Source organism: Chelmon rostratus, chromosome 13, assembly GCF_017976325.1.
Source record: "Chelmon rostratus isolate fCheRos1 chromosome 13, fCheRos1.pri, whole genome shotgun sequence".
Lineage (NCBI taxonomy): Eukaryota > Metazoa > Chordata > Actinopteri > Chaetodontiformes > Chaetodontidae > Chelmon > Chelmon rostratus.
The window spans coordinates 4057126-4083897 of record NC_055670.1 but is presented as its reverse complement, the minus strand read 5'-3'; the positions used below and the strand labels follow the sequence as shown (position 1 = coordinate 4083897).

Here is a 26772-nt window from a genome sequence, read left to right as displayed (position 1 = left end):
CGCCCCGGAGGCCACACTAAATAAAGCTCTTGGTCAGTTGAACGTCGTTCCAAAGCTCATTTACAGTATGTTTACATTCGAGGTAATATTTATGAGCAAAATATAGTCGCTTGCGGTGGTAATATGCTTGACTGGGCCTTCATGGTTATTAATCATTATTCACCATTCATACTTGTTATTTTAAATATAGGTATGTTGTCTTCGGCTGCAAACTAACCATGGTATACTTTTGTCAGCATTGGTAAATTGAATGGGAATAGATGAATGTGAAAATGTGAACAGTCACTGAGGGTACTGTTGGGGAATGCGGTTCCTCTTTACAGGATTGACAATGCGGCACTCAGTGCGCCTGCGCCAATTTACAGGAAGTGTTAACATTTTCTTTAACCAGCTGATAGCCAAATTGTCAACAGTTAAGCCTGATACCTGCGCTGCTGAAACGACAGTATATACGGTAAACATTTTTACATGTTCCTCTTACTCATCATATCTGGTTCAGATGCACATGTAGCCTTAGTATGTTTAATTGGGCGTCGAAATGTAAAGCTTTTACTCAGTTTCGTCTCGTCCGACCTGAGTGGTCGGAGCGGTGTCCCGTTAGCACATAACGCAAGATTAGGGCTGTTGATCTGATAACATTTATTGTGGGAGTAACCGTAACGCCGATAGTTACAGAGTGCAGGGATGCCAACTACCTTCCGTCCTGACGTTTCACAATATGACGCCGAGGTTTGAGTAATGTTTCAAGTGGCTGATCTGCTGCAGATTGATGTTCAGCATTGTTATCTGTGAGGTGGGAGACAGCAAATTGAGGCGCAGCAGCATCCCCGGTAAGCTCAAGTTTCACTGCAGGACAATGAGACAATATGTTTAAACATGGCTGTGATTTAGTCGACACAGAGTAGACATGTAGAGCTGGGAAATGTAAAGCAATGCAGTTGCAATCCAGAATGGTCTCTGTTCCTTGGTTTCATGCCAAGGAAATCTCCTCCCTTCCTTATAAAAGCCGACTCGTTACCCTCTATTGATGTACTGGAAGAGGCAGTTGTTGCTTTGAGAAAGGGAGAAAAGTGTGTGTGGCAAGACAAGATGTGAACACAGTAGACACTCAGGGCTGGTAAATGTAAAGCATTGCAGTTCTGATGCAAACTTAAAAAACCTTCATCTGTAGACTTTATGGATGCACTGGAAGATGCTTTTGTTGCCTTAAGAATGAAAGGAATGAGTATTTGAGCCAATGCATGATGTAATCTTGCACCAAAACTAAACTTTTCACTTCTTCACTCAGACCATACAGGAAGTACAGTGAGGCCAGGACACCACCAGTGAGATTTGACTACACTCTGTTTGGAAGTGCAAGTGGTCCACTTCAGGGAGGAGGCCCAGCCCCCCTGCCGTCTCCTACAAGGGCCGGTATGAGCTCCAGAGGGAGTGGAGGCCGCTCCAACGGCACACTACCACAGACCAAGATCTGCCAGTTCAAGTTGGTGCTGCTGGGTGACATGGCTGTGGGCAAGTCCAGCCTGGTGCTGCGTTTCGTCAAGGGACAATTTGATGAGTTCCAGGAAACAACCATAGGAGGTGAAGACAGGGAAATGGGGAGTGTGTGTGTGTGCGTTAATGTAGGGATAAGGGGCATTTTGAGTTGGTTAAAATGCTGATCAGGTGATGGAAGGGGAAAGAAAAGGGTGAGTGACTGAGTTTTAAGAACACCTGGTAATCTCTCCTTTTCCCCTTTGTGTCCAGCTGCATTCCTGGCTCAGTCGGTGTGTCTAGACGATACCACAGTGAAGTTTGAGATCTGGGACACTGCAGGACAAGAGCGATACCATAGCCTGGCTCCCATGTACTATCGTGGTGCTCAGGCTGCTATCGTCGTCTTTGACATCACTAAGCCGGTACAGTATAAACAGATGAACCTATTAGTTACATGTTAATGTAGGTCTGGGCTATATTGACAAAAGTCATCCTAAATATTAAGCTGGGTAGTAGCTGTTGCTGTCTGCAGAAGCATTTGTCTGACATTCATGGTTTATTTCAATCAGCTAAAATTGTCAAATAAGTGAAGAATTTACTATAACACAAAGCCATCATCACAATGAAGATTAGAAATACTTATAACCAACCAATCAACCAATCAACAATGACTTGTTGATTAGACTATGGATTAGGTGTGTGCAGCTTTACAGCAACTTCCTTTAAACCACTGGCCAACTCCTCTTTCTCTTTTATACATCTGTTATTTGTTGTTGTAAGACAGCTATGCACACCAATCAATAAAGTACACCCTACTGTTACAATTATAAGTATCATAAGTAATAACAAAAATATCAAGACAAAAAACATCCTGATCCACAATCTGATCTTAATATTGTAGCAGCACACTGCCCAGCTCCATGCTTGCATCAAGATTAGGAGGTGAGCAGTTTGTCCCCTAACTGATGAATAAATTCCTATGCTTGTGTTGTTCGTGTTAGTGTTTTATCTGACCTTGTTTCTGTATTTGTGCAGGAGACTTTTGAGAGAGCCAAGGCCTGGGTGAAGGAGCTGCAGAGGCAGGCCAGCCCCAACATTGTTATTGCACTGGCTGGGAACAAGGCTGACCTAGCAGAGAGGAGACTAGTAGAGTATGAGGTAACACACTGCTGTCCAACCCCCAACCCCCTAGCCTCAACAAAATCATAACTGATGTTGGATGGCAATCACTGCTGATGACAAGTGGCAGTGTGTTATCAGTTAATATTGTTTGCACTATGGCTGCTATAAGTAGCCGCAGTCATGTGTAAGGCTTGTAAGTTAATGCAGTTGAACTTGAACAGGCTCATGCTTGTGAACAATCTCACAAATGATTAGATCAGAATAGAGCTTAAGGATCTGTCATACAAATGGTTGTGCGGTCCATATCTTGGACTTTAAAGGTTCAATGTGTAAGAGATCGCCATTCAGAAAATGAACTAACATTATTAACCGAAGAAGAAGAAGTAACAGTTCTGATGGTATGTCAACAACGTCTATGTATTGTGTTGCACGGATATCTACTGAAATTAGCATGCTAACCAGCTAGCCCTGGCCTGTCCAGTCTCATAATACCACTTCGTACCTCAAGAGGCGATATGCTGATCGTATAGATCCCTGCAATGCTAACTGAGCGAACTAGCCAGCAGCAGCTGGTTGCCATAGTTAAAGATGGCTACAGCAGAGTATAGTGAGCAGCAGTTAGTGGTTACGCTGGTGATATGCTGCCCCCTGTTTGTTTGGAGTGACCTTCAACAGGTGGACACATCTTACACATTGTACCTTTAAAGACATTTTTGGCTGCATTCAAATACTGGTGGAAAAGACCTTCTGAGGCAGCTGCTACCTGACAGTGATGCATTTGAGAGCGACTTTGTTAGAAAATCTTGAGGACAAAGCACTTGTCAGAGATTTGTTGAGTGCAGTCAGAAGTCTGCTATCTGTAGATAAGAAACATTTTAGTTCATGTCAGGCTAAGGCTCTTTGTAGTGTTTGATGCTACATTCGTATTTGTTTATGTGTTGTATGGTAAAGGAAGCCCAGACGTATGCTGAGGACACCGGCCTGCTCTTTATGGAAACCTCTGCTAAGACAGCCATGAACGTCAATGAGCTCTTCCTGGCCATTGGTGAGTTTCCGGTCATTAATATTTGAGCTAAAAATCAGACGTTTATTTCAGAAGAGGCGATTTTGACCAAAGGAGTCATTACCCCTTTGGTTCCGGTTGTTTGTCTGTTAGTTTGACTGTTAAGCAGCATTCTCCAAAAACTTACACACAGGCTTTTTGGTTGGAAATTAAGCCATGGGCCAATGAACAGGACATTGTGGCATGATGTTTTTCCAAATATGTTTTCAGTATTTCCTCCTGACTTACTTTGATGAAAAAAAATGAAAAAGGATTTATTCACTTATATGAAAACAAACCTGTCCAAAACTCATAACGTCAAAGTATTTCACTTTATCTTCTTAATATAGCAAAGAAGATGCCAAAAACAGACACCCAAAACCCTACACATGCAGCGCGACATCGGGGAGTCAACCTCCAGGACCCAGATGCCCACTCTACCAGAGCCTGCTGTGGTGGGAACTAGACCTCTACAACTCCCACCAGTATTCCACCATCCACACCACCACACACCATCCTGTTTCCTTCAGCCAACTTACAGGGATAGGCCTGGTGTGGGGAACCCAATATCCACTCACCCCTTACCCTCCATTCATCCTCCTGTCCAAGCAGACAGAATATCAGAGACAGAAATTCAAAGGAGAGGATCAGGAAGAGCAAGCAGAGATGGAAGAGAAAGACACAATGTTTCACACCTGTGTCTCTTGACCACCAACTGAGATTCTGCATTTGGAAGTTACAAGGGGAGGTATAGTGACGACAGATAAAGAGGAGGAAAATAAAGAATGTGGAAGAGGGTGGCAAGCCTGTTGTAGTATTTAGCACTAATTGTGAATTTTCTTTTGTTTTCATTCAGCCTTGAATTATTTGGCCCTGATTGCATAAAAATGCACGAAATGAGCCGCACACGGTGGCGAGTGGCTAAGAAAGGAAAGGAGAAAAAAGGGTCAAGACATAAAACAAAGAAGCCAGATGGTTAGGTTGTTGCTCCTTTCTTCGTCTCCTTTGTCACAGCCTGCACCTGCTTGCTTTGCCTCCTCCCAGTCCTGAATCAATCACACCCTGCTGTGAATAATGCCACATATTGCACCACTGGAATGATCCCACGATTCGTAGTCCCTCTCTGTGCTGCCTGACCTTGGATGGTGTCACTGGCACTGTCCAGAGCCACATCATAAAAGACCCATTGCACAGTTTGCCCAACAGAAGTCCACAATTTGTACGTATTTATTGTCCAGTGTTTTGACTTCTCTTGACTGCTGGTAGTGATGCTCCAGTGTCTCTAAACTCATTATTTGAGGCAAAGATTTCAAATTCTTCAAAGTTCTGATTAAAAGAGATTGCTTGTCTTTACAAGATTGATTTTACACGGTGGTTCACAGACTTGCTTGTTTAATGAAAGATTGCTGAGCATTTTTTCGCTTGAGTACTCGTAGGGAAAACCATTAAGCACCACAGGCTGTAGCTCTTTACAGTTACAATACAGACTTGATATGGGGTGTTGTAGTCACAGAACTTAAATATTGCTATGTATAAACAGGAAACTGCTAGCTCCAACTAATTACATGCCTGTAGTAGAGAAAATGTCCCTCAAACCCAAAGAAAGTTGTGTTCCATCAAACATAAGACTAAGTCCCCGTTTTGAATAAACAGCTTGATCTCATATTTCAGTTATCATAGTGAATTGTGGGTAGTCCATGGATGGCTCTGCCTGATGAAATGATTGGCATGAGATAAATTGGTTTATGATATATTGGGGGCTGATCTGTAGTAAACCCATACTGTGCCCTGTAGGAGAAAATGTGCCAGTGTTGTGTTTGTGTCCCTCATCTGTCCCTTGTCGTCCTAAGGCTAAGTTGTTGGTGAACATGATATCATCGTGATCTTAAATGGTTTTACTGATTTCTTTAACTTAATATGATGCTCTTCAAACAAAGTTGTGTGCTTGGTTGCTGAAGAAAATGAGTAAGGAATTGATGAAAATACAAAAAAACAGAAGTGCCTATTCCCAGTTTTCTTTTTCTGTGAATCACGTTCGGGGCTTTCTTTGAGTGTGTGTGTGTGCTTCGTAGACAAAGTTCAAGAAAACCAGTTCCCTGACATCAGCTTGTACTATTACCAGTAACTTGTACCCTGTCATTAGGCTATTACTGTGTTGGCTCTTTGTATGGATGTAAAGACCTCTTGTTGGACACACTGTAATGTTATATATTGTCTTAATGACAGTGTATGTTGATTTGAGCAGAGCACACTTGTGAACCTGGAATGGATCGTTCAAAGGACTCTAATCAATGTTATAAATCAGTTTGACTTAAATACTGGTGTCCAGGAAAATCTTTGCTTTATTTTCAGATTCACAACCATGCATATTAAGGCATTTTGATAAAAAAAATATGGTGAACTAAGGGTCTCAGAATAAGATTTGAACAACGATGACATTATCAATCAGTATTCAAATAAAAGCTAAAATTTGTTCTCCTCCCATGAACACTACGAACTCATCAGCTCCTTATAAACATTGAACAGCATTCACTTATTCATTCTTCCGTGATCACAAGTAGGTTCAATGTTCTGTGCACTTAAGATGACAAAGGTCATTAAAAGAAGACTTGACTTTTCATCAGCAGCACCTTGATTATGTATAGTGTTCAATAAAGCTGTGAATGGCGCTTTGAGTGCAGAATGCTGGTTGCTTTTCTTTCACTTGTCTTCTGCCTCGGATAAGTGAAGAGAGACACAAACAGCCACATTTTGAGAGTTTTCCAAGTGGCTGTACAATGGTGTATGATTTCATTCATTTATTTAAAAAAAGAGGACAATTTCATTTTCCATCCTATTTACTCACTGCCCTTGACTTGAAATTATATGTACAAAAAAAAAAAAAAACAAATCTAAAATTTCCTTGGTTTGATTAAAATATCTAAAAATCATATTTGAACAAAGAGAAAACATTTTTATGGCTATTATTGCCTTTCTGTGGAAACTGAATCCAGAAACTAAGAACTCCTATCGTGTACAGTCTGCTCTTAGCGCAGTTTAACAAAGCCATATCTCTGCACAGCTCAGACCAGTAGCTGTAGAAAAGGCAGACAGTAAATACGGAAATTAATGAAGTTTTACAAATCACTATAAACTAATGGGGAACTGTACACTCTGACAAATGGTATGAACTGAATCCTCATCCTTTACCAAGTCTCACCCTGACCTCTAATCTTCACCCTCGTCACCCTCCGCTGTTGTATAGATGACCTGGTTCCTGCGTTTGATTCTGGGAGTCGTGTCTCTACTGCTAAGATCCCCGGTCTCATCACTGGTACGTTTTAGGATACGTACAGCTGTGGCATCATCGTCATCGCCCTCAGAGTGTCCTTCCCTTTCTGCTTCAGACTGACGCCAGGCTACTGCTGGGGTAGAGTGGAAGGGAGGTGGCGGGTTCATTAGATGGGACAGAAGAGTGGGTGAGGCATCAGATTTAGGTTTGGGCAAAACCATGCGGCTGGGGGTGTGGACTTCACCAGGTACAGCATCTCGTTTTACTGCCACTTTTGAGCCCGACATGCCCTCGACCTCCTCCTTTCCCTTCTCTCCCTCCTCTTCTTCCCACTCGTCCTCTATTGTGATCTCATCTGGATTAAATGAACCAGACAATCCTGAGGTGTCGCTTGGGTACTCACTGGGCTCGTCCACACTTTCTACACTATGTCCATCTTCATCCTCCTCCTCCTCCCCTCCAGTACTGTCCTGAACTGTCCCCAGCACAGCATGTCCCTGCCCAGCCTGGGCATAGATGTCTGTGAGACCTAACGTGGCACAGAGCTCTGTCGTCTGAGGGTTGGTGCTACAGCTGGGGGTGGCATGTGGCTGTGGCTTGTTGGTGTCATAGGGTGGCACAGTCCGGCTAAAGTTGTCTGGAATGGCAAGTTCACCGCTTAAATCCTCCACCACCTGCATCATGGCTCCTTCTGAAGCTCTGAAGTCCCACCTGATGGGTAGACAATCCATTTTATAAAAGACAGCATGAACTGAAACTGTACCAAACCAGTGTTCCTACACATTTTCTATTTCAAAGTACCATACTTTTCCAGGTTTCAGTCCAACTGTTATCATGTATGCTTCTATTTAATTTGGCAACTGCCAGATGAACAGGTGATAAAAATATCTTAAAAACTTTCAAAACGTACAACCCTGATTCCAGAAAAGTTGGGACACTGTGTTAAACATGAATAAAAACAGAAAGCAAACATCTGCAAAGAAACAGTTTACCAACCATGGTTTTACAGAGTGTTCCTGAGCCCATGTACTAACATCCTTTATACAATCGTCCCTGTCCCCCAGCACAGCATGTCCCTGCCCAATCGTGAACGACTGAGCCTTCCCAGGATGCTCCTTTCATACCCAATCATGATGCTATCACCTGTTACCAATCAACCTGTTTACCTGTGGAGTGTTCCAAACAGGTGTTTTTAGAGCGTTCCACAACTTTTACTCCTGTCCCAACTTGTTTGAAACGTGTTGCTGTATCGAATTCGGAATAAGAATATATTTACAAAAGCCAACAAAGCTGATCAGGTCAGACATTAAATACTTTGCCTTTGTACTGTTTGTTTAAATTGAATATATGTCAAAAAGAATTAGCTAATGACATCACATTCTGTTTAATTCATGTTTTCTCTGTTAATATTATATAGCGTCTCATCTTTCTTGTAATCAGGTTTGTATTTTGTTTATTTTAGTTAGTTATTTCCAGAATGTATTGCTCTGTAGTGTTTTAGTACACTATTTTTTGTACCTACATTGATCAAGTCTACATACAAGCACATGCTCGGACTGCTTCAGTGCAGCTTTAGTCACAGCATCATTACTGCTTGAAAATTAAAGACCTTTAAGTTTTGTCAGCAGACTTTTCAATGTGAAAAAATGTACACTCACAAAAGCCTATTCAGATCTATGAGTGATGCTTTTGGTCCTACACACTTTCAACTGATGCACTTGCTTTGCAGTTAATTTTATGTCTACATATCTGTGTACCGTTCGTGCAGGCCATTATTCTCTGGGGGGTTCCAAGAGTGTTGGGTGGTCCTTTGTAGACTGTTGGTAGCTTTCAGAATAGCAAGCCACTCTGGATCATACTCAAGACCCTCAGATGAACCCGGCCTCTCTGGAACATCCACAATCTGCAACAAAAGTGTACATATCATTGCTCTGAATGATCTCCCTACCCCTTTACCAAGACTGTGTACATTTAACAACAAAACTCTCTCTTACCTGTAAGAATTCCCTATAGGGGAGACATTTATCCAGGGACAGGAATTTGGTTATACGTGGGGCAGCACTGCCTTTGGGCTAAAGACAAGAGAATACATTGGCATATAGTATGAGATTGCTACCTAGAATTATTAAAATCACAATCTAAAGTGTATCAGCAGGTAATACTGACATTAGCAGCAATAAAGTTTGGGCAGAAAAACCGTCATTCTTACCGGATGCTGCATAACGGCAGCAAACTTCACATGAAGATGTGCAGAGAACCAGTAGCTGGGCTGGAGGTGAGCGAGGAGCTCCTCAGCTGCAGGACTTCCCAGAGTGTTGGACTCTATTTCTTGACGCAGAAATTTCTTCTTTCTCAACAATTCCCCTGTACTTCCATAGTAGTATATTCCACGAGGCCAGTCATGGCTCATGAAAATGTCGATGGGCATCTGGATCTTAGTGGATATAAACATTCTGAATCAGTGGTTACGTTTACATTACATACATTTACATGGAAATTACAATGTTTAGATAATTAAATGGACGATCTTCTGAACTGTGTGCAAGAGAACATGAACTTGAATGTAAGATATTTACCTGTTTTAATTTGAATACCTCAATATTTCGAATGTGGTATACACTTCGAAGTGTGTCAGGGTTGTATGGAGGGAATTCATGGTGACCTTAAAGAGGACACATTTCTTGTAAACGAACTGCATAGTGTGTATAACTTCAACCATTAAAATATATTCTTTTAAAGTTACCCTTTCTGTAGTCACGTGATTTGAAGATTCCAGATAAGCCACCAATTCTAATCCCTTTGTAGCGAACAACACCAGCATAACCTGGGAAAATATGTCAGTCAGTCAGGCCTGGGAATTAACAGACAGGTAGACAGAATAATCTCATCCACTGTGTGCTGGTGCCTACCCAGATAATAAATGTTGGGTGCGACCCAGCCTCCATAAGGCAGCTCCTGCAGGTGGTTTGAAGCCTCGTGGTTCCCTCCTATGAAGATGGTCAGAACTGGAGCCTTCTTCTCTCCAGAATAGTATCTGCGCACAGACAGAAATATAAACTTTTTAAAGGCTCTAACTCACGTCTTCCACTTTTTTAAACATGAAAAAGAAGGATCATAGAACTGACTTGTAAAAGGTCTGCATCATTCTGTACTTGGCTGGCACTGCCATGCACTTCATGTCTCCTTCATTTCGCACAGCTTGGAAGTCTCCACAGCAAAGGAGCAGGTCAACTTTTACCCCTTCCTTCTTCTCCAGATAGGCAATTGTCTCATAGATCTTGTCCAGCTCCCCATGGCAACAGCCTTCTACTGCAATCTTCATGCTGACCAACAGATAAGCTGCAGATATCCAGAGAAAATCACTCTTGCTTTGTATTCTGTGCTCACCAATTGGCTGTCAGCCTCCACACATGGAGATGCTGAGGCCTGCTCCTATGGAAATAATATTTTGGTGATCTGTAGGGACACAAACAAAACAAAGCTGAAAACATTGCCATTGCTATTCCAACGCATCAGGCATGACAGTGGAGTGGATTATACATGGGGGGGTTTCGCACTTATCAGTTCGGTCAGTCAATGTAAAAACAGTTCACATCATAGTTGTTTATATCATTACTTTAAGTTAAGATAAGATGAAACTTTATTTATCTCCAGTCGGGGATATTTTGGGCATTACAGCAGCATGTCAAAGCAAAGTGAATACAGATAATCAGTTACTAAAGTTGTGTTGTCCAATACAGTGGTAGGCATCCCTTTAACTAAGTGGTGCTGACATGAAAGCCAGTAAAACAGAAACTAACGTGGAAGGGTAGTGGGACTGTAAACACTACCAGTCAAGGGTTTGGACACACCTCACCCAATGGTTTTTCTATATTTTTATTACTTTCTACATGGTAGATTCATACTGAAAACATCAAAACTATGAAGGAACACATATGTTTTATATTCTAGATTCTAAGAAGAAGCCACCTTTTGCTGTGATGACAGCTTTGCACACTCTGGCATTCCCTCAATCAGCTTCATGAGGCAGTCACCCGAAATGATTTTTCAACAGTCTTGAAGGAGCTCCCACAGGTGATTATTTGCCTTCACTCTGCGGTCTAACTCATGCCAAACCTTCTCAAATGGGTTTAGGTCAGGTGATTGTGGAGGCCAAGACATCTGATGCAGCACCCCATCACTCTCCTTCTTGGTCAAATAGCCCTTACACAGCCTGGAGGTGTGTTTGGGGTCATTGTCCTGTTGAAAACAAATGACGAATCAACTAAGCGCAAAGCAGATGAGATGTGCGAAGTGTGCCTTGAACTTTGGGCCAACAGTCAAATCACCAACAGTGTCACCAGTTCTTGAAATTATCTGGACTGACTGACCTTCATGTCTTAGAGTAATGATTGACTGTCGTTTCTCTTTACTTAGCTGAGTGGTTCTTGCCATTCTATGGATTATAACAGTAGTCAAATAGGGCTGTTAACTGTGTACCAACCCTACTTCTGCACAACACAACTGATGGTCTCAAACACATTAATAGGCAAGAAATTCCACAGATTAACTCTTGACATGGCACACCTGTTAACTGAAAACCATTTCAGGTGACTGCCTCATGAAGCTGATTGAGGGAATGAGTGTGCAAAGCTGTCATCACAGCAAAAGGCGGCTACTTTGAAGAATCGAAAATATAAAACATATTCTGGTTTGTTTAACCCTTATTTGTTTACTACATCATTCCATGTGTTCCTCCATAGTTTTGATGTCTTTAGTATGAATCTACAATGTAGAAAGTAATAAAAATAAAGAAAAACTATTGAGTGAGTGTGTGTCCAAACTTCTGACTGGTAGTGTATATGCATGTGAACCAGGTTATCTATCCAACAAATGCGACTGCTGCATTCAAGCTAATGTGCGTGTCCACCATGCCGTTGCTTTGGTTTGTGTGCTCTGTGTAGTTGGGTCCAGTTACAACACGCCACTAGCAACTTAACTGCAAAAATTAGCAACAAAACAGAAAATGCAATGGCTAGCTACGCGACGCAGTTACTGTACCATAACAGTACATCGTGTTGTAACGACCCGGCGGCAGTGAAACATATAGCTCAGACAAGAATAGCAGAACAAGATAAGCCAACAGAGTACTTACGGCGACGAATGAATAACCGAAGAGTATGTTTGTATGCCGAATACTCCGAAAAGTTACAAACGTTTTCTGAAAATATCCTTTATGTTGCTGGTTCGCAGAGGGATAGAACGAATTTTCCCACCTTGCCTCCACACTTAAAGCGCATGCGCAGTACGTCTTCAAATTGCGCAAGAAGTTTTGATCACTGTCAGTAGATTCTACGAAAAATTCGCGGAATGTAGATTTTTATATTCACGTGGTATTTAGCATTCTTAGAGGTACAGTTAGCATCTGTTACATAGTCTGCATTTTTTTGCGTTTATTTTATATCCAGGTCATGGTTCTTATGGGTCAAGTTGTGTATCGAATCTAACTCAGAGGGACATCCCTACGTCACATTTATAAACAAAATTTACTTAATTGACAAATCCAGTGTCTGACAGACAGCTCTCCAAGTAAGCAGTGTAGGTTTTTGTAGTAACGTTAGGTTTTATCCACTGCTTGTGATTATAGCCGAAACCCTAAAGGAATACATTTACCTATTTTTATTAGAACGCCGGCGAGAGGTTGCGTGATTTAGCTGCAGTTACTTTTTAAAAGCAGCACACAGTTGCTCTGGGGGGCGGAGTGTCTGCAAAGTGCTGCGCCGATTGGGGCGCTCGATCGGGGGAAGAGAGATGGCGTGCTTGTTGGAGGCCCCTCTCCGCATCAGTGTACTGTCTGTGAGTGTCACTCTCATAGTTTTAATTACCACTGCCAAACTGGCAGTTTGCGCACTCCAACAGTGAGTGGGTAATATAATTTGATCAGACATATGAAGAAGCTAAGAACAATCAAAGTTAAGAAGGGTATTCTGTTAGCCTGCAAGCTAAGTTAAAGGCTTTGCAACATGTAGCACTCTAGCGGTCTGCCTACGTAGTTGACGATGACAACGTTTTTTATTCTGACTTCGTCCGGATGGGCGGGAACGTTCTGAACACTTGAAGGGGTGCATGCGATTAATGTGTCCGTCCTCCCCGTCGGTATACAGGGAAACAATATCAAACGACTTACCTGTCTGTCACTCGGAATGAGTTAGCAGCTAACTGCTAAGAGTGAGAGTACTGTCACTACAGTTCATTTTGAAAATATCCAAATACGTTTAAAATACTGCATAATGCATAGTGAAAAATAAGTTGAGCTTTTCATTTCAACCATTCGATGTTATTTGTCCTTCACCAGTTCAGGTTGCTAATTGTAATAGCAAACTTCACGTTGTTAAGCTAGCAAACGTGAGGTGCTCCAAAGTAACACTAGCTAACCACTAGCATACGGTGAAGCTAGCGAAGCTAACATTGCTTACCGATTGCCTGTCTCTTGGAAGAGTTTTCGACTGGGTAACATTAGCTCTGGCCACGATCGAAAGCCTAGCAATTATTGTGGTATTGTAATGTATTCTAGCAGGTGACAATGGCCGTGAGGTGTAACTTCGCTATAGTTAATGCTAAATGAGTAGCGAAAACGAGCATACTCGGGATTGCATTAATGAAACGCCCCCACGTTAGGTACATGTAGAAACGAGACTGTTTTTAGACCCTCTAGATATGATGGTAGCTTATATTTCCTTACTTTTTAACATACGAGGCACAGTTGCTGTGTGTATTGTATTTGTATAACAAACAGTGAAACTGAAACTTAAGCAACCTTGTGAAGACAGGGTTATGATGATAACGTTACAGAATGTGCTGAACACCTTGTTGATAGTGTGTAATGTTAAGCATCAGGAGCTAATGGTAGCAGCATGCTGTGAGCTTGGTGAGGTTTGCTCCTCTGGGCTCATGTGGGAAAATCTGGTTAAAGCTGTCAGTGAGATGAAGTTTTCTGCTGCCATGGATGCTGCTGTATGTGACAGTGTGCATGACTGAGGGTCTCTAAATATCTGCAAGCAATTAAGCATTTATATTAGTTCACTTATAAAAAATCCAAAGTTGTTTAATGGCTGTTAATTTTGTAGTTTAAATGCTTGCTATTTCTCCTTCAAGAAATAAACCTGATAATGCAGACATATAATCCAACTAGGTTTTCTCTCACATTTTCCACTTTATTTTGGTGTTAAATTGATCTTAAAGTGCTAAACGGTGAAGTGTGCTTAAATCTATATGCTATATTCTTTATTTTTTTGATATGTGTGATAGAAGCTGAGTAAGATGAACTCACATTAACTTGCAAGGTAGCTAGCAAGGTAGTCTGAGCTGGAAAACATATGTGTTAATGAATTGTGTCACCACTATTCCTCTTATGTTTGTCCTTATGCAGGAAGTCACTGCCACTAGTCGTCATTATGTTGACAGACTGTTCGACCCCGACCCACAGAAAGTGCTGCAGGGAGTCATGTAAGTCCAGCAGCATTTAATTATAAATGTCTTCCCTAGTGCTTTTTTTTTTTTTTTTTTGACAAACACTGATGAAGATCCTGTGTGTTGATCCTAAATGTGTTGGCTGAGTAAAGTCCACGCTCTTCCAGATAGTCAGCTGGTGTTGCTGAATTGTCTTTCACAGTTCGTTGATTAAATTAGCTAATAAAAGTACCCTGTGAACTCTGTGTTTACAGGCAAAGGCTTTGATGTGATGGGACATTTCAAAATGCATTTCACTCTTCTGTGTGACATCATATCTCGCTCTCACTCTCTGTCTCAACTGCAATGACCTGGACTCTGCCTATTTCATCGTTATTTTTAACTCGTGAAGAGACTAGCTCTAGTTACAGCTTGTACCGCTCCACTAACGGAGCACCTGACTGAACTGACTGCCTGCTATAGCTGTACTTTTCCACTAGCCTCTTTCACCTGCTATCTGATATCATATGAGACACTTGCAGAGTAGAGGAAACGCTGCATGGAAAACAAAATGCAGTGAATACAAATGAACAGGACCATTATGTGTTGTACAAGAATTGGAAATGTCTGCTTGGTGTCTCTGTTTAGAGCCCTGTGATTTCCACAATGCAAAAAATTCACACAGAATTGCAGAATGTGATAATAAAAATAGAATCAACTGTAAAACATAGACTATTGTGAAAATTGACAGAATGTGGGTGCAATTTCTAAAAATTAGCCCCCTGCCGTTACAAGCAGTTTTCACAGCGCCTAAACCGAATGAAGAGGAAAGAAAGACCTATGTGGTGCATTTTGTATTGATACCTACATGTATGTATGTATGTATGCGTTTGTGAAGTTGGGGAACTCAAATGCCAGATTGATGCTGAGTAGATCATACGGTACCACGGAACATTAGAATATTTACCCATTAGTTAAAACAAATCTGCATTATGAATTGTTTTTAAGTTCCCAGATTGTAACCCTTTGTTTCCCTAATTTAACATTTCCTTCTGCCTGCATGTATGTATCTATGTCATCACTGGTACACCATGTGACATGGAATAAGTTAAGCTGTAAATTGGCAAGACTTGTGCTGTACATTATGGGGCATAATCAAAGCATAACCCTACCAACTTAAACATGTTGAGTCAAATAGATTGCTAAGGGTGGTCCTCATCTTGTGTGTATGTCTGACTTCAGTGACATGAAGAACGCTGTCATAGGAAACAACAAGCAGAAGGCCAATCTGATTGTCCTTGGAGCTGTACCAAGGTACGTCTCTGCACACCTTTCCACTTCCACTCCCTAGCACTTTATCTTTCTTTCTGCCTCCCATTTTCTGACCGTGAAAATGTTATTCAGGTACCCAAGATACAGGCATGGCATTGATTAGATTAGATTAGATAAGATTTAATTAATCTCACAATGGAGAAATTCACTCTTACAGAAGCTCTTGGCACTTAACAAGCTTTTGTTCAGTAGACAGCCACTAAATGAAAAGTTACAAACTACAAACTGGAACTCAATTGCAGCAGAACTATTAAAGCTTAAGAGTTTAACTAAGCATCATCTACCGTGTACCTCCCAGGTTACTGAGCAGCCTTTATAGTGAACTTGCTTCAGTGTGTGTGTGTTTGAACATTGGTTCCAGGTTACTTTACCTGCTCCAGCAGAGCTCGTCCAGTCTGGAGCTGCGGACAGAGTGTTCCGTGGTGCTGGGCAGCCTAGCTATGGGCACCGAGAACAACATCAAGTCCCTGGTGGACTGTCACATCATCCCTGCCCTTCTTCAAGGTTAGGATGGTACACTCACACACATTCACGCATGCATCTTTGGTGACTTGCAGAGACACAGACATATACAACTCCTGTGTTTTGTGTTCCCAGGTCTCCTGTGTCCAGACCTGATCTTCATTGAGGCTTGCCTTCGATGCCTCAGAACGGTCTTCATAAGTTCAGTCACCCCTGTGCAGCTGCTCTATACTGTAGGTTGCCTTGTACATGTTCTTCCTGCTGTCTTTACGTTAGCACCAGTACAATTTTGGACACATCTAGTCTGATTAGCAAGCACACTGAGTGCACAGTACCAGTCTTAGTGTTTATTAAGTTAAGTCAAGTTAATTAAGTTATTTATATTGTTATTATACCATTAAATGTAATGAATACATGAATGTACCTTGTACATAATAATTTTTGGTCACCTGTTGGCCAAGACTTAGCCATTCAGCAAATGTGCAGGCTATGAAACCAAAGCATTAACTACAACAAATAGTTTCAGTCATAGTTGTTTCAGTACAATGAGACACCCTTTGCCATTACACAAACATGGTTCAGTGATAATATCAGAAATACTGATTTATGCACATTTATATGCATGAAGTGAATGTCCAAGTGATTGTTGTGGTATTTGAAACAAACAATGAATGCCGAGTACAGTTACTTAAAAGCTGCATTAGGAATGATATTGATGCTTCAGATAATATCAGTTCAGTGTACTCCAAAGTTTATTTTATAGCAAGGACAGGGCCAATTTTAAATATTCCCATACTGAAATAATATTTGTTTTTGTTATTTAAGGACTCCACTGTGATTCCCCATCTAATGTCTCTACTGAGCCGCTCGCAGAGAACCCAGGAGTACATCACACAGATCTTCTCCCACTGTTGTAAGGTATTTGTTGGTATTTGTTCACACGAAAATGTAGTGGAGTCCATTGCACTTGTAGTCAAACCAAGATTCATTGTTGATTGGACTTTTGTCTTCTCCAGACCCCAGAGCACCAGGCGGTCCTTTTTAACCACGGCGCCATCCAGAACATTGCCCCTCTACTTATTTCACCGTCTTACAAGGTATATGGCTGTCTCTTTGGGGGCATATGCATTTACCATATCGAATGATACAACCTTTCAATCACTGTACTCAGTTACCTCTATTTATCATTCTCTCCTTCCAACACTGTTGCCTCTCCAGGTCCGGATGCAGGCATTAAAGTGTTTCTCAGTCCTGGCCTATGAGAACACTCAGGTCTCCATGACACTGGTGAATGGTAGGGAAATTCTCTTCTCTTCTCTTCTCTTTTCCCCGTATGACCTTTATTTTTCTACCCTAGTTTATCTGTGTTTTCTGTTTCCAGTGCTAGTGGATGGTGAGCTGCTCTCTCAGGTATTTGTCAGAATGATGCAAAGGGATCAACCCATTGAAATGCAGCTAACAGCAGCCAAATGGTGAGAGACACAAAACCATATGAACTAATGTGGATGAATACTACGTGCTTATATTTCCTGTATATTTTTTCATTGAATCTGACCTCCTCTCCTCCTGTCCCAGTTTAACGTACATGTGTCGAGCGGGTGCCATCAGGACGGATGACGGCTGCATAGTCCTAAAGGTCAGGCTTTTCTGAGACCTCTGCAACTGCACCTCTATTTATCATCATTACTGTTTGGATGTATATCAATGATACTTCTTTATTTAATGTGCACGTGGCTTCCTAATTTTCATCTAGACCCTGCCATGCCTTGTGCGGATGTGCAGTAAAGAACATTTGCTTGAAGAGAGGGTGGAGGGTGCAGAGACGCTGGCCTACCTGATGGAGCCCGACGTGGAGCTGCAGAGGATTGCAAGCACCACCGACCACCTGGTGGCCATGCTGGCTGACTACTTCAAATACCCCAGCTCTGTGTCAGCCATCACTGACATCAAGAGGGTGAGTCACTGGACCTGAGCACAACCTTAGTGAGGTGAAGAGGGGCAGGGTATATGTGTATGATCTGTAGCATTAGACTAACGAGTAAGAATCTGCAGCCATACTAGCACTACTGTGAGGCTGCACTTTGAGTTGAACGCTAGCATCAGCATGCTAACACGCTCACAATGACACAATGCTAATATGCTGATGTTTTTGAGAAGATATAGTGTATACCATGTTCACCATCTTGGAGTGCAATAGTCATAAACAGCTGAGACTGATGTGAATATCATTAGTTTTGCAGATATTAAGTCAAAGTATTAAGTATTTAGTTAACCAGTGTATTGGACTAATTGGATTTTTGACCTGATGGTGATGCTCGAGGAAAAGTCAGAGGATCAGCAAGCAATTACATTTTATGTTGAGGCAGTCTGAATGTGTGTAGCAAATTCTATAGCACCACCAGTAGGATACATCCTGCAGTGTAATTACTAATGCATCTAATCTGTCAATGTACTAGTGGGAAGTAAAACAGAGCCTTTAGAAATGTTTGACCCTTTCATCTTTTTTAATCAAAAAGTTCTCTCCCCTTTTGACGTAATGCACCAGGTCACTTTCTGTCCACTGTGTCATTTGCAGCTGGACCATGACCTGAAGCATGCACACGAGCTGAGACAAGCTGCTTTCAAACTTTACGCCTCACTAGGCTCCAACGACGAGGACATCCGGAAAAAGGTGACCTTTCCTTGGCTGTTGGTTCTTTGGTTTGTGTATGTAATTGTATGCGTACATGTTTATATTCTAATGCACCCCCACCCTTTTTTTTTTTCTTCAGATCACAGAGACGGAGAACATGATGGACAGGATAGTCAGTGGCCTATCAGAATCCAGCATTAAAGTCCGTTTGGCAGCCGTCAGGTATATTGTGAAGCGAGTCTCTTTTGCCTGCTCTGTCTTCCCACCCTCATGATGACACACTGACATGACTGCACCAGCGCATGTCTGCGCTTTTGAATAGTTCACTTTTTAACTCCTTCTAGTCCATGTACCAAGAATTAAACATTAGACATTTGTTAAAGGAGTACTGAATTTATATTTAACTGTGCTGTAATGTCTTCCCTTCTGAATTACGTATTTGCTCACCATACAGTATCTTTGTCATCAAGTGACTCTCCTGTCGGTCCAGCGTTGTTCTTTGCTGGGGACATGTCATTCTCCAGCCACACGTCAAGTGTTTGTCCAAACAAATTAAAAGTAATGTCCAGAAAATGCTCCATATTTTGCCCCTAAAATCAGCTGGCGATTCGTTAATGAGCTTGGTACATTAACGGATTGCCCCTTTAGCCAATGACTGTTAGGAATTCCTGAGCAGGCGGTCGTCTATCTAGAAATAAACACAGCTGAATTTTGGCAATTGACCAATCAGAATTGAGTATTTAAGAGTGCCGTGTTCTGAATCAAAATATTTTAGCTGAAGGGTGTATTACGTTTTTGTTTAAGTTTTTTTTCTTAAAAATGTACAGTTTTTTTCTACATGCAGTTAACCCTTTTGTACCCACCTGTCTTTTTACTCTGTAGGTTTATTTAGGACCAAAATGGGTTTAAAATTTTATTGAAAGGAATATCAACCCAAACTTTTAACTGGTTAAATTTCTATTAAGAATGCAGCTGTGACTAAACTCCCCCGGTTTTCTTGTGTGTTTGTTCATACTTCATTTTTTTGTCCAGGTGTCTTCACAGTCTTTCACGATCAGTGCAGCAGCTGAGAACCAGCTTCCATGACCATGCGGTGTGGAAACCCCTCATGAAGGTTAGTGGAGTTTGGAGGAAACAAGTTTAGTGGGTGCATACAGCAAAGCACATCGCTGCACACCTTTGTGGAGGAGGAAATTGTAATTGGATGCTACAGCTGAGTAATGTGCTGTCTTGTTGTTGTATGTAGCTGTTGCAGAATGCCCCAGATGAAGTCCTGGTCATGGCCTCCTCGACACTATGCAATTTACTACTGGAATTCTCACCCAGCAAAGAGGTACACACTCACATAAGACATTCATACAGTATTTGTAACATAGCAAAGAGAATTGACTTCATGACTTGAATATTGAGAGCATTTGTTTCTGTTTATCTGCAGCCCATCCTGGAGTCAGGGGTAATTGAATTACTATGCAGTCTGACCCAGAGTGACAGTCCTGCACTGAGGGTCAATGGGATCTGGGCCCTGATGGTAAGAAAAGGAGTTCACACTTTGTAAGCTTCTGACAACCATCAAAATCCTGGATATGTGACTGAATCTGTGATTTCCAGAGCTGTAAATGTTTGGCTATAGTGAAACATCTATTTTTGTAATTTCTCCTTTTTTTGTCTTCACTGCAAAACTACAGTGTGTCTAAAGTTATATATGTAAGATTGCCATGAGTTAAAGTATAATATAACAGATCCGTTGATCCATTTGACATTTTGACACAGTGACTCATACTGCCAAATTATGTCAGTACAAAACGTGTGTGTTTGTGTGTGTTAAGAACATGGCGTTCCAGGCAGATCAGAAGGTGAAGGGGGAGATTGTTCGGTGTTTGGGCACAGAACAGTTGTTCCGCCTGTTATCGGACCCCGATACAAATGTGCTGATGAAGACCCTCGGTTTGCTGCGCAATCTGCTGTCAACGCGCCCAGTGAGAGACACACACACACACACATGCATACAAACAGCCTTATTGATGTACTGTAAATGAAACATTTTCACGAGTGCTGCCCTGTGTCGATACTGTTTGGACAATCCTTTGGAAAAATATGAAATAATAGACTTTGCTGATCACTCAATTTCAGGAAAATATAGGTGCTTGGTATGTGTGTTCCAGACATTGTGACATCTCTCTTTAGATACAGCGTATACCACACAGAATGTAGTCAGTGACAGGCCCAGTAGCATCGTCTGAATCCATCTCATTGAAACCATTGCAGTGTGCACAAAGAAAACACCTGCAGGTGCAAAGTAGCCCTCTTCAGCACTATCACAGGTCTATATGCTGACTGTCTTGGTTTGCAGGTTGCTGTTTGAACTGTTCTGTTCAGGACTGTAGTTAGAGATGTCCCATGGGGACGTTTATGGAATAGGCAGAAATATAGTATTCCATTTGAGTGCCAGCCTTATTAATACACATGCTCCTGTATGTGCTGAATTTGCATAAATTGTCCAGAAATCTACAGCATGCATAGTGATACTCTCCTGCTTACTCTCCACCTTTGCCTGTGATGTTGCCAGCACATTGACCAGATCATGAGTTCTCATGGGAAGCAGATCATGCAGGCAGTGACCCTAATCCTGGAAGCAGAGCACAGTATAGAGGTCAAAGAACAGGTGAGCATGCCCTCTGCCCCATGCATACAAATGGTTGCCATGAAGACTTCATCCTGCAGCTGCCAGAAAAACCCGCATGCAGTAGTATTAGTTTTAACATTCTGCAGTGTGATTATTGGCTGTTGCCTTCAGTTAGGCATGTCCAGTGGTATTTGTCGAGCTGGAAACACATCAAAGAGAATCAGTTAGAATTTAGATTTTGCTGTGAATCACAAAGGTTCAGATAAAAACACTGATGTAACACACTTTTCATATTTGTCAGACGCTGTGCATCCTAGCCAACATCGCCGACGGCAACACAGCCAAGGAACTCATTATGACCAATGATGACATGCTCCAGAAAATCAAATACTACATGGTACTGTATATAATGCCGTCTACAATTGTTCCACGTTAGTGTTGTACCAACTGAAGAGTGCACTGTGGGTCGTTGTTTTTTGTTTGTTTTTTAAGTACTTAGACGTCTCATTGAGACCATGTGACCTGTGCTTTTGCTCTGTTTTTCCTTTTGCCGTTCCTGTAGGGGCATTCGAATGTGAAACTGCAGCTTGCCGCCACCTTCTGCATCTCAAACCTTATCTGGAATGAAGAGGACGGTAAGGGACGCACCACACAAGCAGAAGGAGGGATAAAGAAAAGGGGCCAGGTTCAGAGAGGGAAGGACGTTTTGTCATTTCTGTTGAAACGTAGAGCTGAAGGTGTTTTCAGATTCCACATCACAACAGAGTTTTTGGAACAGATCTCATAGCTGCATCTACATGCTGATATCTTGCCTAGCAAATCTTTTTTTTTTTTTTTTGCCTGGTATCAATACAAGGCCAACTTGTTATTGTACAATTCTAGAAATTCAGGAACACAGTCAGTATTTTGTTCATCTTTCAGTTCAAGCAGTGGTCAACAGCGATTGGCTGCACCCACATATGTCTGTGAAGCTCAGGTCAAACTTTAGCTGCATCCCCGCTTCACTCAGGAAATCCACACAGAGCCGCTGCAAAACACCACAAATACAATAATGGAGAAAATGCTCACTAAAGCTGATTTTCCACAATAATGTGAATACATCTTCAGAGCGAGTGGTTCAGAAAGCCTCCAAACATAACATCTGCTCTGGGTGATGATATCTCTTTTACACGCACACTGAACCTGTGTCTACCAAACACTTATTATGGTACATTCAATGCTTAAAGGTGTGTTTTTTGAACTCTTAACAATTAGCACAAAGCTTAAATGGGATTTGAGTTGTTGGCACATGTTGGAGTGCTTTGATGTGTTCTCAGGTTCTCAGGAGCGTCAGGACAAGCTGAGGGAGATGGGCTTTGTGGACATCCTGCACAAACTCACCCAGGCCTCTGACCCCAACCTCAGTGACAGGTGGGCCAGAATCGCAATCTTAAAACACAAAACATTGTCTTCGGACAGATAAATTGCTGAGCAGGGTGGGCTGATTCTGTCTCTCTGTCAGGGCCAAGACGGCGATGCAGCAGTACCTAGCATGACTACGAAGGAGCGAGATCTCTACTGCCAGCCTAACTAACAATCGCCCGGAGGACACCTGCCATTGGTTCTTTTGTTTCTTCTTTTGTTTAATCTTGAGGCTTGTTTTGTTGCACAAAGACACCTTTTTTGGACCTGTGGCTGGCCTCCCTTCACCTCCCACCCACTACCCAATACCACCACCTCAACTGAACCTCAACAGTTTTGCTCACTCCAGACCTCATCTTGGAGACTCTGAGACCGTGGTTGTTGGGAAATCAATGGTTAGGAGGGGTTTTCTTGTTTTTCTTTTCTTTTTCAACAATGAAGTGATTTTTTTTTCCTTTTGGGACTATGTGATTTGAGATTTGTGGTCTTTTTTTTCCTCTTGGAGTGCAGCAGCCTGACACCAGCACCGCCTCGGTGCTTTTGGACTCCTGATAGCAGACATATTCTGGTCTCAGTGAACCAGACTACGAGGTTTGACACAAGAGCAGGGCTGTTGGACAGCAAAGCTTCCCAGTTTTATTTTTAAAAAATTTAATTAATATTACTATTAATATTATAATGTTTCCTTTAAGGCATCACAAGCAAGGACACATTTGGAGAAACACAGACTGCCTATTTTGAAATTTTGGGTGTTTTCTTTTTTGTGGATACATACCTCGTAAAATATATGAATATATATAAATATAAACAAATATATATTTTTGGATTTTTATTTTCCCCTGACCCTCTGTTTGTTTTCATTCATTCTCTCTGAACCATGATTCTTGGCACGGTCGGGTGAGTCCGCCGCTGTCTGATGCAGTTATGTGTCTGACTTTGAACATGGTCTATGGAGGAGAATAAGTAAAGGAAATGTAATTCCCCTGATTTTCTTTTTCTTCACCGTTGTGGTTCTGCGTGCACTGGAGCCTGTCACTTCTGTCCTATATCCTTATGATCCCAATGGGAAATGTAGTTCCAGAGTGCTTACTCTGACATGCCCAGTTACTTATTAACAGGCATGAGTACACAGAACACCAGAGATGAGAGGATGCATGTATCCTCACACCTCTATTGAATAAGACTTTATGTCTGTAGCGGTTTCTGCATTCTCTGCAGCCCCTTCACCCCCCCTCTATGTGTGTTTGTCAAAAGGGATAAAAGAAAGCTCCCGGGCTTCCTTCCTCTGATGTGTTTTGAGAAGGGAGCGAGGACAGAGTAGATGTAAGGACTAAAGGAAGAACAATTTGAGACTGGCCCCTGGAGTGTAAAGCACTAAGTGCACCCACAGCAGCAGAAACAAGTGCTACATTGTGTTTCATCCCTCCATCATATCATTTCTTCTCCCTTCAGGATATTTCTAGTGTTGTTCCCTGGCATTTCAAACCTTACTGAAACTCTGATAGAATGAATGCTACCATTGGAAAATATATGCAGACCTGAAGAAGGATTTCTTCTGTGTTGCGTCTTCTTTCTCCTTGAAGGGTACAGTATGGTTACAACTGAGTGTTTGGGATTGAAGCAGAGGACTGTGGGGTCGCCTCCTGTGTTCAGCCTCTGCAGTCAGATGTAGTAAAGGATCCAATCCAACTTGAACTTTGTCCTGTCTGTCGTTTCTATAAGGATTCATTCCAGCGGTCAGTACAGTGGACTTCCCATTTAGTTTAACAGCCAATTGCGAGTTTGATATTCAGAGTTAATAACCAGTTTCTCTGAAAAATGAATGCGCAGCAATGTTTCAGAAACCCAAAGACTTTTTAAACAACACTTAACCATTGTTCTGAGGACAGATTATAGGAGGGGGTTCTGGAATTACAATCTGGAAATAAACTCTTTGTTGTGAACCTTTTTTTTTTCCATCATGTGCTACTTTCCTTTATATTTTATAATTATTAATATATTTCTTGCATTTTACAAAAGTTGCAACTTTCTTTATTGAGTCAAAACCTTTTTTGTCTTGCTGTGGAATATCTATTCATCCATATGGTCGTATGAGTCTAAACAGTTTGAGAAAATATCTTCCCAACAACAGGAGTACGTGTTTTTCAGTCATCGCTGGTCTTTCTTTTTCAGAGAACAGATGCTGATGTTTGTGACTTGAATGTAATGCTAATGCATGAGAGGCACACGATGGGGTTAACGGTTACCAAGAGCAGCACAGGAGTCTGAGCTCGTACAAAACAACACTTCTTTATTGTTGTACAGCATGTAATCCTGGTAAAGTTTTTATGTAACAGCAGTCTTTAATAAAACACATCTGAAACCCAACAGCCTCCAGTAGGGCAGGCAGTTTGTCTACTCCCATAAGCCCTCGGCCCTCTACAGCTCAAAAGCAGGCACATTCTTCATGCAAAAAAAAGCTGTGACATGCATTTGATTTAAAACCCCTTGATTCAGCCCCTCCCCTGCTCCTGTTACAGAAAATAGAAACCAGAAATCTGACTGTTTATATTACAAGTAATGTGCACAAAGCACCTCACCAAAGCAAAAAAAAAAAAAAAGTACAGAAGTCCTGAGACCTCAAGGTGATGCAGCCTGGGTGTTACAGTTTTAGCGTTAGGCTGCTGTCTCATACCAGCGTAAAGCTCAGTGGTTGGCAAAGAGGTTGGAGATGATGAATTCTGTGTGCATGTTCAGGATAAGCTTTATGTGTGTGTGCTACATAAGATCTGGGAAGGTCGCACTCAGTCTGGAGTGCATCCAGTTATGTAGGTGGACAGGAAACCTCCCTCCCGAGCCCGCTTCCGTCGCATCTCCCAGATATATTTCCTCATTGCTTTCATCAATAAAAATCAATAAATACGAATTGTAAATAAATAAATAAGTTACATTTTAGATAAAGGTGCAAGTGTACTCTGTCGGTGACACTGATGGCTTTCTCTGTGAATTTTGATCCAAATGCTTGCCTGTTATGAACAGGTGAAGGACTTTAGGGAAGTCAGCGTCTTTCATATGGAGAAGGCACGAATGGCTGGATGGCATGTGGGAGTCTGCTGTACAATCTGATAGGCTGGTTGTAAACAGTCATGATGGTGATAAACAGTTATATATGGGTGTTGTTTATGATATTAGTGTTTCCCCCACTTTTTTCACAAATTTTGCTTTCGTCTTTGGCACACAACCCAACCGCTAGTTCAAACATCGAGGTCCACACTCAAATCGAAGCATCTGAGCCTGTTTCCATGCTCATCTACTGACTCAGCTGTGTACGTCAAACTTCTTTTACAAGAAAAGAAAACATGCACATATGCACATTTCTGTTCGAAGTTAAACCAATTCAGACATCTTTTTATGTTTTTTTTTTTTTGCAAATGTGAGTTATGGGAATGTATGTACATGACTTGAAGACATGGTTTGATGTCAGCTGAGTGTTTACCGCCATCAGCCCAGAGGCAGATAACCGCATCTCTTTAAAAATAATCCCACTGATGAAGCAAACTGGCTTTCCAGGTGAGCTGACCTGATGTGACTGAGACTGAATGAAGAGCTTACATTCCCAGTCCCGGTGCGGCGGCTCGGCCGATCCGTCTTGGATAAAGACGTGTTTCACGCTGAGATATGTGTGTTTGTACCTGCCCTTTGAGGAGACATCCATACTGGGTTTAAAAAGCAATAGTGTACGTTCACTTAGCTGGAGAGAGTTTAAATGGGCTCCAGAGATCAGTGGAACCAGTTAAAAAGATGTGCTCTGGTTTAATGTGTCCCAGTCACTGCAGGGGTCAACTGATGCTACTGAAGTGTTGATACTGTAAGACAATTTGTGCTGTTGTAATTCTGTGGTTGATCAGTGTAGAAAAGTACTCCTTCACACTGTTTTACTGACAGCTGGCGTCGCGGCTCGGCCTCCCAGGTGTGTTTCTGTTTGTGTGTCTGTCCTTTTAGCA

At 41.8% G+C, this 26772-nt stretch overlaps 3 protein-coding genes across 5 annotated transcripts; 2 read left to right on the top strand and 1 right to left on the bottom strand.

Moving 5' to 3' along the window:
• The first annotated feature begins 375 nt into the window (after positions 1–375).
• rab5b (RAB5B, member RAS oncogene family) lies at positions 376–6321 on the top strand. Its single transcript, XM_041950130.1, has 6 exons — positions 376–454; positions 1289–1581; positions 1747–1898; positions 2512–2634; positions 3550–3643; positions 3991–6321. The coding sequence occupies exons 2-6, from the start codon at positions 1416–1418 to the stop codon at positions 4104–4106; spliced, it is 651 nt and encodes a 216-aa protein (XP_041806064.1). The 5' UTR covers positions 376–454; positions 1289–1415; the 3' UTR covers positions 4107–6321.
• On the bottom strand, positions 5965–13657 carry dbr1 (debranching RNA lariats 1). 3 transcript variants are annotated; one of them, XM_041950127.1, is made up of 9 exons: positions 13633–13657; positions 10037–10367; positions 9821–9945; positions 9655–9735; positions 9488–9573; positions 9121–9345; positions 8906–8983; positions 8669–8814; positions 5965–7622 (listed from the first exon to the last, which is right to left on the bottom strand). In XM_041950127.1, exons 2-9 carry the CDS (start codon positions 10231–10233, stop codon positions 6848–6850), a joined length of 1713 nt encoding a protein of 570 aa, XP_041806061.1. In that variant the 5' UTR covers positions 10234–10367; positions 13633–13657; the 3' UTR covers positions 5965–6847. The 3 variants fall into 3 exon arrangements, with proteins under 3 accessions (XP_041806061.1, XP_041806060.1, XP_041806062.1); XM_041950126.1 differs by lacking the exon at positions 13633–13657 and adding an exon at positions 12046–12184; XM_041950128.1 differs by lacking the exon at positions 13633–13657 and adding an exon at positions 11028–11046.
• armc8 (armadillo repeat containing 8) lies at positions 12455–25659 on the top strand. The gene is made up of 22 exons (XM_041950125.1): positions 12455–12746; positions 14320–14396; positions 15582–15653; positions 16033–16175; positions 16269–16366; positions 16959–17051; positions 17150–17230; positions 17352–17427; positions 17515–17605; positions 17709–17769; positions 17887–18087; positions 18709–18804; positions 18905–18987; positions 19798–19879; positions 20012–20098; positions 20201–20293; positions 20592–20741; positions 21332–21427; positions 21690–21785; positions 21951–22023; positions 22705–22798; positions 22890–25659. Exons 1-22 carry the CDS (start codon positions 12702–12704, stop codon positions 22921–22923), a joined length of 2022 nt encoding a protein of 673 aa, XP_041806059.1. The 5' UTR covers positions 12455–12701; the 3' UTR covers positions 22924–25659.
• The last annotated feature ends 1113 nt before the right edge of the window (positions 25660–26772 follow it).

Bases quoted from the DNA above. Each gene is read 5' to 3' on its own strand.
- armc8 (XM_041950125.1), top strand. From the start codon at position 12,702: ATGGCGTGCTTGTTGGAGGCCCCTCTCCGCATCAGTGTACTGTCT. The intron at 19,880-20,011 runs GTTAGTGGAGTT...TGTTGTATGTAG, and splicing joins TGTGGAAACCCCTCATGAAG to CTGTTGCAGAATGCCCCAGA. The intron at 22,799-22,889 runs GTGGGCCAGAAT...TCTCTCTGTCAG, and splicing joins GACCCCAACCTCAGTGACAG to GGCCAAGACGGCGATGCAGC.
- dbr1 (XM_041950127.1), bottom strand. From the start codon at position 10,233: ATGAAGATTGCAGTAGAAGGCTGTTGCCATGGGGAGCTGGACAAGATC. The intron at 8,815-8,905 runs GTAAGAGAGAGT...CTTTTGTTGCAG, and splicing joins CCTATAGGGAATTCTTACAG to ATTGTGGATGTTCCAGAGAG. The intron at 7,623-8,668 runs GTACACAGATAT...TCTACCCATCAG, and splicing joins AATAATGGCCTGCACGAACG to GTGGGACTTCAGAGCTTCAG.
- rab5b (XM_041950130.1), top strand. From the start codon at position 1,416: ATGAGCTCCAGAGGGAGTGGAGGCCGCTCCAACGGCACACTACCACAG. The intron at 1,582-1,746 runs GTGAAGACAGGG...CTTTGTGTCCAG, and splicing joins CCAGGAAACAACCATAGGAG to CTGCATTCCTGGCTCAGTCG. The intron at 3,644-3,990 runs GTGAGTTTCCGG...TTCTTAATATAG, and splicing joins TGAGCTCTTCCTGGCCATTG to CAAAGAAGATGCCAAAAACA.